Below are 12,057 nucleotides of genomic sequence, written 5' to 3'. Positions count from 1 at the left end.
AAAGAAAAAGATTCATTTATATCAGATGAAAAGAGTTACTTTTGGAAGTTCAGAAGAATGGAAAGCCTATCTTAAAAGTGGAGACTAAAGGACTGGACTTGTTTATCTTGGCAAACAAAGACTGGGACAAGGTTCTCTTTGATCTGTAAAATGGGGACAAGATGAGAAGAAGATCTCCTTAAACAACTGAGCATCAAAGAGGCAAAAAAAGTGGGGAAACTCATGTGGTCTCACTTAAAGACTGTGAGAAATAATAATTTTGTGATGCTTCTGCCTCACTTGAGGAAGGGAGGTTGCAGAATGGGTTCCAACATGTCTTTGTGGGCTGGATGGGGAAGGAAGGGAGCTGCTGAAGGGGACTGCACATCAGCAAGTTTGCAAGAGCAAGGGATGGACTCTGTGAGTCAGGAAAGCCTTTCAGATCTGGTAATGGATAACTGCCTAAGTAATGGAAAAGGTGTTTCATGTGGCCTGCCCTCCTTGGAGACAGCAAAAGGAAAGGATCTGAAAGAGAAATGGCTTCCTAAAATGGCTTCTTAACTTCTGGTACTTTAACACTGGCCAGTCATATGCTGGAGACTCTTTTCCTGACCATAGTCCTTGCAGCATTTTTAGGAAGAACTTTTCCTTTTATTAGTGACTGCCCAGGCACTTGGAAATGGCAGTTTCCATTCACAGAGTCATTCTCAGTTTTACAGGAGTCTGTGATAGTGGCTCGGAAGCTGGAAGATTTTGAATCTAAAGAAACCTGACTAACAGCAACACTGCCTGCACTCTTAGAAGAGTAAGTGTAAACCATTTTGAGAAAGGCAGATTTTGTGTTTGTTTCTTGCTTGTAAATGATGATATAGCATTTTGGTAGAAAAGTGCAGCAGAGGATTCCATAATTAGATATTAAAACAACAATGATTTCCACTGCTGGCAAGTATTTGCCAAATGTAGTTGCGTAGACAGGGATAAATACAATCCATGCTATAAAGTAAATCAGCATGCCAAAAGTGATGAATTTAGCTTCGTTGTAATTCTCTGGCAACTTCCTACCTTTAAAAGCAAATATGAAGCAAATAAATGCTAGGGCAGCTATGTAGCCCAACATAATCCCAAAAGCTACAATGGATCCCTCATTGCATTCCAGAATTATTGCTCTTGGGATTGAGAAATTTTGATTTACAAAAGGTGTCCGAAATATTAGCCAGAAGGTGCAAATGATAACTTGAATTCCAGTGCAAGTGACCACAGTGGGAATAGGTTTATACATGCATTTCAGGAAATTTTGAAGCTTGGGATCAAAGCTGAAAGCTAGTAAAATTTTTAGTGACTTTATTAAAATGCATGAAATGCAGAGCGTAAAACTTATACCAAAGAGTGCTTGCCTAGTTTTACATTTGAATTCTGTGGGTATATCTATGAAGAAGACAGTGCTTAAAAAAATTAAGAAGTGGCTGAAGAGAATAATATAGCAGACAGTCAGACCACCAGACGCCTTTACTACTGGTGTGTCCAAGTTTTTGGTAAATATTACACAAATGGACAAAACCAACACAACCCCAAAAGCAGAGAGGAGGAGGAGGAAGATGGCAAACCAGTCAGTCCAGGCAAGGAAATAGATTGTCTTCCTGTAGCACGTGCTGCTGTTGGTGGGAGCCCAGTAGGTTTTGTTGTTACATCGATAGCAGTAATCCATATCTGGAAGCAGAAAAGAGGGAAGATATCTTAAAACCCCAAAGTTACTGAACTGCAAAGCGGATTGTAGGGGCTTGAGATACAGGAGTAATGTGGGAAAGGATGCTAAAGGGAAAAGATGGGTCTGAATGCTTCTGAGTCCGGCTGTCACTGTCCAGGGGGAGGAGCTGCAGGGCTGCGGTGGCTGAGGTGGCAGTGGCACCACGAGTTAAGGACAAACGCCTGGAGCTCCCTGCCAGCTGGGGAAGCCTTGCCTGCAGCCAGGGGCAAGGAGGGAAAATGACCAGGCTTCTAAAACTGTCTTGCTCATCACTGACCGGTGAAATGTGACCAGTGAAAATTTAATTGAAAACTAAGCAATGACTCTAGATTCTTTTCTTTTTCCTCTAAATTCTCTTGCAAAAAATTGAATTACTTTCATTTGTCTATTTTAACAAGAAAACACCCTAATATTCTCTTTACAGATTGCTTTTAAAATACAACAGCAAGAACAAACATTGCTTTAGATAATTATTTGAAAGGTACTTTTCTTTTGCAATTCCTAGTTTCTGATATGGAGAAATTTCACAATTACTTGAATAGGCAGGTAAAATTTAATTTTCTTCTGCTCTCAGGATGTTAAAAAGTACATGCTAACTTAATTTTCTTAATTCCATCTCTCTTCTCCATATTTAGTTTTCCTCTTTAAAAGATTTTGCTTAAACCAGTGGTAAAGTATACATTAGATTTGATACAAAAATTTTTCTGTTCAGTTATATCCAATAACACAGTACTCTGTGGTAAGACACAAAATGTGCCGCTAAGTAAATGACATATCCCTTGAACTTCATTGATTCATAGGCTTCCAACCTTTAGGGTTGGAAGGGACTTTCAAAGACCATCTGGTTCCAATGCCTGCACCAGGGGCAGGGACACCTTTCACTACACCAGGTTGCTCAGAGCTCTGTCCAGCCTGGCCTTGAACACTTCTAAGAATGGGGCAACCACAACAACTTCTCTGGACAACCAGTGCCTCACCACCCTCAAAGTCAAGAAATTGCTCCTGACTGGACTGAATGTACTAAGGAAAGACAGGGAGGAAAGACTCTATTTAATGAGAGTAAATCTCACTGATAAATCAGCCAGAATTTCCATCCTAGCAAAGGGTAGTCAGCTGGACAGTGTAATTACTTTAAACTTGGCCTTTTAAAAAGCATTTATACCAAGTTTTACAGGAACGTGACCATAAATAAATATTTAAATCCCATTGAAAAATTTAACCCAAGGTTCTCAAGGCATATTATGTCCAAGCAAAGCAATTGCATAGATGTAGAAATAAACCTTTATTTGGATGCTAATTTTTTACCTGTTTGGTTGCTGTAATGGTTTTCTGGGCAGTAAATACACTCATAGCAGCATGTGTGTGGACTTTCTGTAACCTTTTTCACCTGGCCTGGACTGCAGGGCTGGGAGCATGTTGACTGAACCTTCTGCAGTGTGCAGAGGGAAAAAAAAAAAAAAAGATCATCATCTTAGGTACTGCTAATTAGAAGGGAACATTAATAACATTAATAGAAACCTCCAGGATTGTTTTGCAATTTTTTAAAATCATACATATTTTAAGGAAATCTGAAAATCTGAAAATTATGTTGAAAAACAGACATTGTAGGGTCCATGTTTGTTGTATTTTCTCCACACAGTCAATGAGTAACAGAATGGGGCATTATTTACCTGATAATTTTACTTTTGGGCCCTGAATGCTAATTTCTGGATTTGTGTATACCTTTAAAATTGAGATCAAAGTCTTTCATTCAGCTTTGAACCTGCATTTAGACTACAGACGATCATCTTCAAAGAATCCACAGAATCATCTGAAGGGGAACAGAGTGAACTGCTTCAAAAATGAGATCCTGGTACTCTGCTCAGCTGCTCAGAGCCTGGGAGGGACACCTTGGCCGGAAGGAGATGCTTTGGAGGGTGCTCTGCACTGCAGCTCTGACACTCCTGACCCTTGCCAGCTTGCCCCTGAATGAAGCTCCACTCCTGGGTGTGTGATCGGGGCCTTCTCTTGAGGTCTCACTTCATGTCCTCCTTCCAAAGACAGTTTTTTTTTCAAATGATCTGTCCTGAGGCACGCTGCAATCTCCTCTCCTCCCAAGATGGTGTTTCAAGGAGGTGGAGACATCTCCTTGCACCACAAAGAGGGACAAGGTTGGAGGTTTCCTTCTGTCCTCAGCTAAGTTCACATGTGGAAACCAGAATTCAGCCCACCTAGCAAGCAGCCTCTCCCTGTCCCATTAGTGGGGAATGCCTTGCAGCACAGAGCTGTGCCATGAACTCAGACATCCACCCATGCACAGAGGACAGATTGTCCAGCTGGAACTGGCCAGAGACACCCACTAGTCCTGTCTACACCAATGCTGGGGCACCAGGTGGCACCACCTACTCACGTTGCTGACCCCAGCTCTGACAAGGGCAAATAAACAACAAAATTTTTTGTTTGTTTGTTTGTTTTTTTTTGTTGTTTTTAAACAAGGAAATCAACACATCTGAATCTTCCTGTTAAAAAAAAAAAATATGGTACATAAGTGAGGGCTTTTTTATACAGCATCATTTTTTTATTTTAAAATCCCTTTTGTAAGATACTGTAATATCGTCCTTAGGACAGACATAACATTCTAAGGGTATTTTAGAGAAATAAATAGATTTTGTATCACTGAGCCTGCTCATAGGCTAGCATGCATCTCAGGGTGCATGAAAGGGGTTGAAAAAACTCAGAAAGGATTCTTTGCTCTAAGAGGAGAACTTTAAATCACACAAGAGATTTCTAGCTGGCACATGTTCCAGTAGCAAGTGCTGTAGGGAAAAAAAAATGTTTTAAAATAAATTTCATACGTTATGTCAACAAATTAGGAGTTACCTTTAAAGCCAGAAAATCTTTTTTTTTCTCTTCATCCTCAAAGATAAAGCCACCTTTCTCTGCATCGTATTCTGCCATAATGGTGATTTCCATGTGGCCATCAATTTCTTTCCAAAGAAGGACATCATAACTGGTGCTCATATCGCCATTGGAGTCAAATTTGACTTTCTTATCACCATCAATGACTACAACTCTTTTAAGTTCTTCAAGGAGCTGCACGTAAGTTTAAGGAGTGATAACATACACCAGTATCATATCAGTGTGACAACCTGAGTAGCTTAACATATGTATGATAGTATCAAGTTAAAAAGAAATGCTTTTAAGGACAATGAAAAATATTAAAATTCAAATTCATTTTGTTTACGGAATTACATTATACAGACAATTGTGCTGGACATAAAAATCTATCACTAAAAAGAAACATAATTTCATAAAATCAAAATCATAGTACTTTTTTCCAGCCTTGAAAATTTTTGTCTGATATTCAGAGCAAATATTTTTGCTTGCATACACTAAGAATCTTTTGGCCCTCCCTTTCTTGTAAAGACCAGTGGTGAGCAGTGCTCCTGTTACTTTACTGACAGCAGAGTCAATCTGGGCAACATTTGCTTCCAGAGTAAATTCTCCCGAGTGTCTGGGAGTATCTAGCACTGTACCCAACTGTGACTCAGACTGAAATTTTGTCTGGCAAGGTGAGGCTCAGAACTGTTCATAATCAATGAACAATGTATACGCTTTGTCAATGCAACTGTCCAGCTTCATATTGCAATCCATTCTGTTCAAGAGGGGAAAATTTTGCCTCCCCCATCACAAACAGGCAGATGAAACAGCTCTGTGTGAATCTAGAAAAGGACAGGTTAAGGCACATTATATATCCCCACTCCCAGCTCATGGGGAGATCATTGAAGTAGTCCCATTAGCTGCCGTGGCTCTTAATTGAAGCAAAAGTTTTATTATTTTTGCAGGTCTAGTGATTTTTTTGGCAACAGTAATTAACTGACAAGGAAAAAATGCAATGTTTAGTGAAAGGCTGAGTTCAACTGCATTTGAAAATCACGCTGTTACATGGGTCCATTTGTGATATTCACAGCATTTAACAAATGTGCTGACATGGATACTACCTCAACAGGCTTTGTCAAATTTATGCAACATATCTAGTAACACATACACATCTAGTGTATATAATATACCATCTTGTCATGCATAATGCAATTTTTTGGGGCATTTTTATAGTTTATGAAGAACCGGTGTGTTTCTAACCAATTTGATTGGTGCATTTTATTTGGATGCTGCATAGTTGTGTGGAACTGAATAGGGTTTTTTCTTTGTATATACTCAGACCAGTAATTTATTTTTCTGTTCTCCACTTTTTCAATTTGTCTAACAATATGAGAACACCACAGCTTTTTGAATACATTTCGAGCTTCAGACAGAATGGGCTAATATTCAGCAACATCTTGGTGCAACTGGTTTTTGGTATTTTTGCAAAGTCTGTAACAACAATCACTCTATTGTTTCCCTGTATTTGGAGATGTATGATATGGATTATTTGGATCCTAAGAGTTTTCTGTACATATATGTTTTCTTTCCTAAAGGGTTGAATTTTCATGTAGAAGAAACATGTAATTAAAACATCATGGGGGAAATAATTATCTCTCAGTTCTCTTCATGAGTGCTTAACAACTTAAAAAGTGTTAATTTGGATGGCTTGGCATTTAGTCCATTTATGGTGTGAGTGTAGCTCCATAAAGCTGCATTCCTGCTAAACAGTCCTGAATTTGTCCCATTAGTGTTTACTAATTCATGTAACTAGTCTGATTGTTACTGGGTTATTGGTTAGTTGTTTTTTATTTCAAATCCCATATCTTGGTTTGACCTGCCTTGACCTAGGATAAGAGGCCAGAGCAAATCAGAGTGCATCAGAGGTTATTTGACTTTTAAGTGAATATTTGTTTAATCTTCTGAGTAAAAGTGTGTAAAAGTGAATAGTCCTGAGCAGGTTGTTGGGTAAAAGGTCAGGTCAGGTTTACTTGTCTGATTTTTCCTCTTCTTTTCCCACCCAGTAGTGTGATAACAAGTACCTCATCCATCTTAAAGATTATGTCTTTATATATAAGTCAAGATCAGACAGAGGTACAATGTATTGCCTTTTCAATTTCAAGTAGAGGCTCATTATGGAGGATAATACTTGAATCAAGACAAAGCAGATACAGTGCTGAGAGAAAGGAGAGAGGAAAATTGAAACTCTTCAGTGAATGCTCCTATCCTGCAGTATGCTCATCTCTCAAGAGCACTCACGATGTGTATCACAGTGGTTGGCAGCAATGGAACCAAGCACTAGTAGTCAAATATCTGATAAGAAGTAATTTAGTGAAAGGACCAAGCTTTTATCTCCAGGAATATGGTGGCAAAAATGCGATGAAAGTTAGGCAGAGAGAATAAGACCTGTAAGAATTAGCATCATACCTCCCAGGGAGTGAAGGCAGATGGATCCTTGCAGTCTCTGTCTTTGCATTGCCCTTTAATGGCGTGAGCTATAGCATAGACTGCAAGCATGGTACTACGGATAAATCCTGGTTCAACATTAGCATTCAAAAAATCATCTCTCCAGATCTGAGGCTTACTCCCATCATTTTCCAGTAGATTATCCTGGGACTGGTTTGCAATGCACGTTTGAAAGTCATGATATTCCAGGTGTGCACAGACTGACAAAAGCATAATATATTCACGTAAAAACTTGTTGTTTTCAGTGGGCTTTTTATGAAGGTTTCTCAAAAACTCTTGGAATGAGGAGATGTCTCCATTTTTAAATCCAAATCCCACAACTGTTCCCAGCTGTCTGATATTGGGAATTGTACTGATCTTGACTGCAGCTGACCAGTTATCACTTGCAATCCAGATTTTATTAACGTTCCTCTCAATTGCCTTCTCGAATAATTTGAGCACATGAAACTGTCTCATGAAGACAACAATAACGTTTACTCTTTTTTCCTTGACAATCTTCTCAATTGCTTGATCAACTTTGGAGTGAAAGGTGCTGTCAGAGAGATAGGCTGGCAGCATCTCTTTAAAAGCTATGCAAACGTTGTTTGCCATGGCCTGGACCCCAAAGCTCTCCAGAGCGAACCGCCCATTGTCATCATCAGTGGCTATTACCCCGATCCAGTTCCACCCAGATTCACAGATCAGGCGAGTCATTGCTCTTGTCTGGTGAAAATCGCTGGGGATAGTCCTGAAGAAAGAAGGAAACCTGATTTTGTCACTGAGGATTTCAGCTGATGATGCAGGACTGACCTAGGGAGAGTGAACAATTTAGTTGTGGATGTGTTCTCCTCCAAAGGATGTCAAGAGATCCAAATGATTGCTCTTTCTTCCCACCTGACCCAGGCTCCCTCCTCCAGTGAATGAGCATCCACAAGCTTCAGCTAAAGGAGGCAGGTTCTCTCTCCTTGCCCTTGGATGAAGACTCATGGCCAGCACCAGTTACTTTTTCCCTTCTACATAATTCAATGAAGGCTGAGAGCAAAATCTTTCAAAATGGATATGACAGCAATGATGGTATCAAAATTTTGGTTTACTCTGTTCAGATACCATCAATATGCTCTTCAAAACAATATTTAACAATTTTTTTGAGTCTCTACTGAGATTGCTAGTACTCATATTTTGTAGTATTTTCCTATCACTGAGTGCTTTCGTATGGTTCACACACACATAGATATATATTTTCTTGCCAATATTTAATTATTATATTTCAAAAGGACGATTAAATCAGTTGGAAGAACCTCACAGACAAACAAGCAAACAAACAGTAACCAATAATACAAAATGTTATAATTTTTTCATACAAAAGATTTATTATCTTTTTCTTGTGAATGTAGCTGGAAAAACATAAAAAGAACACAGTTATTTAAATCTCTCCAGTTTTAATCCTTCCTTATTTTTTTGTTGGAACTTTTTATTTCTTGACAGTTTTTAAAAAATAAATTTAAGCTTTCCAAAACGAGAGTCACCTGTCTGGAGGGGATACCAAAATCTTACTGTGTCAGAACACTGCAGATGCTATTGATAAGAAAAATTTCTTGATTCCCATTTTCCATCTATGCCCTACTGCAGATTTTTTTAGTCACTTGCCTTTTGATTATGTTCAAGTGTGGCACTTTAGTTTTCATACTTACTACAGTTCCTGTGGTGGCGTTGGAGGTCAGAATTACTTCCTACCATTGCAGAGGAGAAGATTCAGTTAGAAGTTATCTTTAGTTCAGATTTTATGTCTTTTCCACTTATTTGGTTAATTTTTATCTATTGGCAAAACCAAAGTGCAAGACAGGATGGTGTGGAAGTGGATCTGTTTCTTCCTTCTTAGTCCTGGCCTTGACCCCAGTTCTTTTACAAAGGTGACAATAGGAAGGTTAGCACAGCCTAGGCACAAATGTGGGACTGTACTAGTCCTAGAGAGGTCAGAAACAGAAAAGGATGTTTTGGGAAGGACTAGTGTAGATATAAACTATTGTATTCTTTCACTTCTACAATTGTTTGAAGAGTACTAGGAGAAAATCTTTGTTTGAGAGCAATCTTCCTCACTTCCCTGTCCATAATTTTTACTGATTCCAACGTTTAATTTCTCTTGGGCTGGAGAGAATTCCTGAATTTCTGAACAGATCAGATCTAATCTGGTCTCTTTTTAAAATTTTTTTTAGCTTGAGATTGAGTATTGTCATATTCACCACCAGGCAAAGTGTACATGTCAGCTGTAACTTTGCTGACTGAACAAAGATCTTGAGTGTCTTCCAAGGTACATTGGAGTAACCAGGACTGACCAAAGGCACTGCCAGGCTGACAAGGGCCCAGCATGACCCTAGAAAAACACTTGGATAAATGTGCCTTGGGTATCGAAAATATCCCTTACTGCCTTTGTCTGGGTAAGTGAATCAAGGCCTCCACTTGGAGCTGAAGCCCACCCATCCTGATGTCCTTAGGATAAACCAAACCCTGCCTTGTAGTAAATACGTGGCTTTTGCAATTCCTGTGATCAGAGCCTTAATTCCTAGCATGGTAAATCTGACCCTCTGTCCAAAACAAAAGAGTTGCCTCAAACCTACCTGTGGGATCAACTGCAAAGCCAAGAGCCTTGACACTGCCATCGACACCTCTGAGTAGCTGGCTCCAGTGACTGCCTTGACTCTGGGGATGTAGTCTGAGTAGTTACACTTGAACTCCACGGCGTCCTCAGAAGAATTGAATTTAGACAGAAATCTCAGGGCAGACGCCATGGCTTTTGTAACTTCTGCACACGTGTCGTAGATTTCATAGCCCAGGGTAACTCCAGATAACAGCGTCGAGTTGTTGATGGTTTCAATAGCGTGTATCATCGCAAGTGTCTGAAGAAAAACTTGAATTTCAAAGCTGTCAGAGAAACACAGGCGGTGTTTTTCAGAAAAGCTTTGTTGGAAGCAAGGGTGAAACAAAGGCTGTTTTGAGCATATCCCTTAGAATTTTACAGCTGCTGAAAAGAACTGATGGGTAGTAAGTTTTGTGTGATTTGCTTGGGTTTAGTGTGCAAAAAATAAAAAACCTTTTTTTTCTCATTTAACAGGACACTAAATAAAATAAAAACAAAACTGAAAATATAGTAGAATAAAAGTGTTTTTCTGGAAAAGAAAAAGGGACTAAAAGTTTAATTTTCATGATACATGAAAATTTGCAAGTGATATCTTCAGGAAGCATCTGTCAAAGTCAGTGAAGATATTCTAGTTTACTACACCTGCCCACTAAGTTTTTTAAAAATGTATTTATTTTCACCCAAAGCATGAAGCAAAGAAAAGGAAGTACTAAATGTTTCAGAATAGAATAAAATATTTCAGAGGTCAGGGTCTCTAGTGGTTGCATTGATGTTTCTAAAATACTCTTCAAACCTGATGAAGTTAGCCCAGACATTTCCCTTATCTCCAGTGGATGTTATAATAGGTGAATTATCAAAACTGAGCTAGCACAAACTGTCTACAATACCACCAACTCTCCTCTCAGGCAAGCTTCTCTAAAGATTGCAAATCTTGTGATCTAAATCAAATTTCAGATGGACTTGAGATAATTTATGTCTCCATAGAAAAATAATGGAAAACAGACAAAATTATCAACTTACTCAACATTTTGTCATAAAACCAGATGGATACCTGCATGCCTAGCTGATTATTAGATTCAGGTGTGTGATTAAGTTGTAAAATTCAAATAAAATTTTTGGATTTGCACCTATATTTCAGTTTTAAAAAATGCATGTTTGGAATTCCTGGTCTTGGGAAATGTATATCATGTACTTAAAATAAAATTCTTCACCAAGTTTCCTTTTTATGCATTCCAGAAAAATGGACATTTCAAGCAGAGTAGGATTTGGAGCCAACAGAATAAATATTCTGATGCAAAGAATGCATGCATGACAAGGTGTTTATAGGTAGTCTATCCTATCACATAAAGCCACAATTATAGTTCCAAGTGTAATAATTATGGCAATTTAAAAAATAACTACAGTGTCACCATCAAGGTACCATCACAGATTATAACTGAGCTGCCCAAGAGATGGAAGGCAGATTTTACTATGGGCTTGGGGAAAATGGAATAGTCTGCCTGTGTCCAGATCATGTAGGTTCAGCCTCATAACAAATAATTAATAGATGCTGATTCCTTCAGACCTACAGAAAATTATAAGGAAAATATATACATGGAAATCAGATGATAACACAAACACCCAAGGCTATTTGCTTATCTGTGAAGATTGAAATAGGATCAAATGCTCATTCCCTTCCTCAGTAAACTGCAGTATTTTTTATTGTAACTTTGCCATATTTTGTCATCCTGTGTTAATTTACATGAAATTTTTGTGATGTCCAAGGAATTTTTTAAGTCTAAGCAAAGCAAAGGAACCAGAATTTGTTGACCTTAATATAAGAGTTACATGTCCAGTGTCAGTGCTCTCTTCTTTGCCATATGTTTAATTTCCAGTATTACTCACCCAGCACATTTCTGAATTACTGGCTTGATGGGATCTTCTTCTGGATGCAGCATTTCGCTGTGAACTGCAAACAAGCCTCCAATAATGATGTCCCCTGGAGAACTGGCTCCCACAAAGTCATCAGCATTCTGGCAGGAGAAAGCAACATCGGTGCCGACCACAAAGCAGGGGATCAAAAAGATGACAAATGCCATGTGTCCCAGCTTTGAGTCGATCAAGCTGCAGCACCAGCAAGGGCTCCTGTGACATCTGTAAAGAGCAGCAAAGGACAAAGGCTGCACTCAAAAGCTGGTCACACCTCATAAGGTGCTGGTACTTGCCTCACTGAGCATTCAAGGCTTTTTTATTGAAGGTACTGAAGCAGTGCTGTCACATAAAACGCGAGGGTGCGGCAGTGTGAGAGCGGAGAGGGAGGGAGAAAGATAAATGGGCTTAAAAGGAAATGCTGGTCATTAAATCTCTTATGTTGTGT

The 12,057-nt window shown here is 38.9% G+C and overlaps 1 protein-coding gene across 1 annotated transcript; it reads right to left on the bottom strand.

Moving 5' to 3' along the window:
* Nucleotides 1-565: 565 nt before the first annotated feature.
* Nucleotides 566-11,779, bottom strand: GPRC6A (G protein-coupled receptor class C group 6 member A). Its single transcript, XM_030236376.2, has 6 exons — nt 11,586-11,779; nt 9,682-9,985; nt 7,049-7,876; nt 4,583-4,795; nt 3,029-3,152; nt 566-1,686 (listed from the first exon to the last, which is right to left on the bottom strand). The coding sequence occupies exons 1-6, from the start codon at nt 11,777-11,779 to the stop codon at nt 566-568; spliced, it is 2,784 nt and encodes a 927-aa protein (XP_030092236.1).
* Nucleotides 11,780-12,057: the final 278 nt, after the last annotated feature.

This window comes from Serinus canaria, chromosome 3 (genome assembly GCF_022539315.1).
Source record: "Serinus canaria isolate serCan28SL12 chromosome 3, serCan2020, whole genome shotgun sequence".
In the NCBI taxonomy this organism is placed as follows: domain Eukaryota; kingdom Metazoa; phylum Chordata; class Aves; order Passeriformes; family Fringillidae; genus Serinus; species Serinus canaria.
The sequence above is the reverse complement of the archived record's forward strand: the minus strand, read 5'-3'. Positions and strand labels throughout refer to the sequence as shown.

Bases quoted from the DNA above. Each gene is read 5' to 3' on its own strand.
- GPRC6A (XM_030236376.2), bottom strand. From the start codon at position 11,779: ATGGCATTTGTCATCTTTTTGATCCCCTGCTTTGTGGTCGGCACCGAT. The intron at 9,986-11,585 runs GTGAGTAATACT...TTTCTCTGACAG, and splicing joins GTAATTCAGAAATGTGCTGG to CTTTGAAATTCAAGTTTTTC. The intron at 4,796-7,048 runs GTATGATGCTAA...ACTTACGTGCAG, and splicing joins CTGCCTTCACTCCCTGGGAG to CTCCTTGAAGAACTTAAAAG.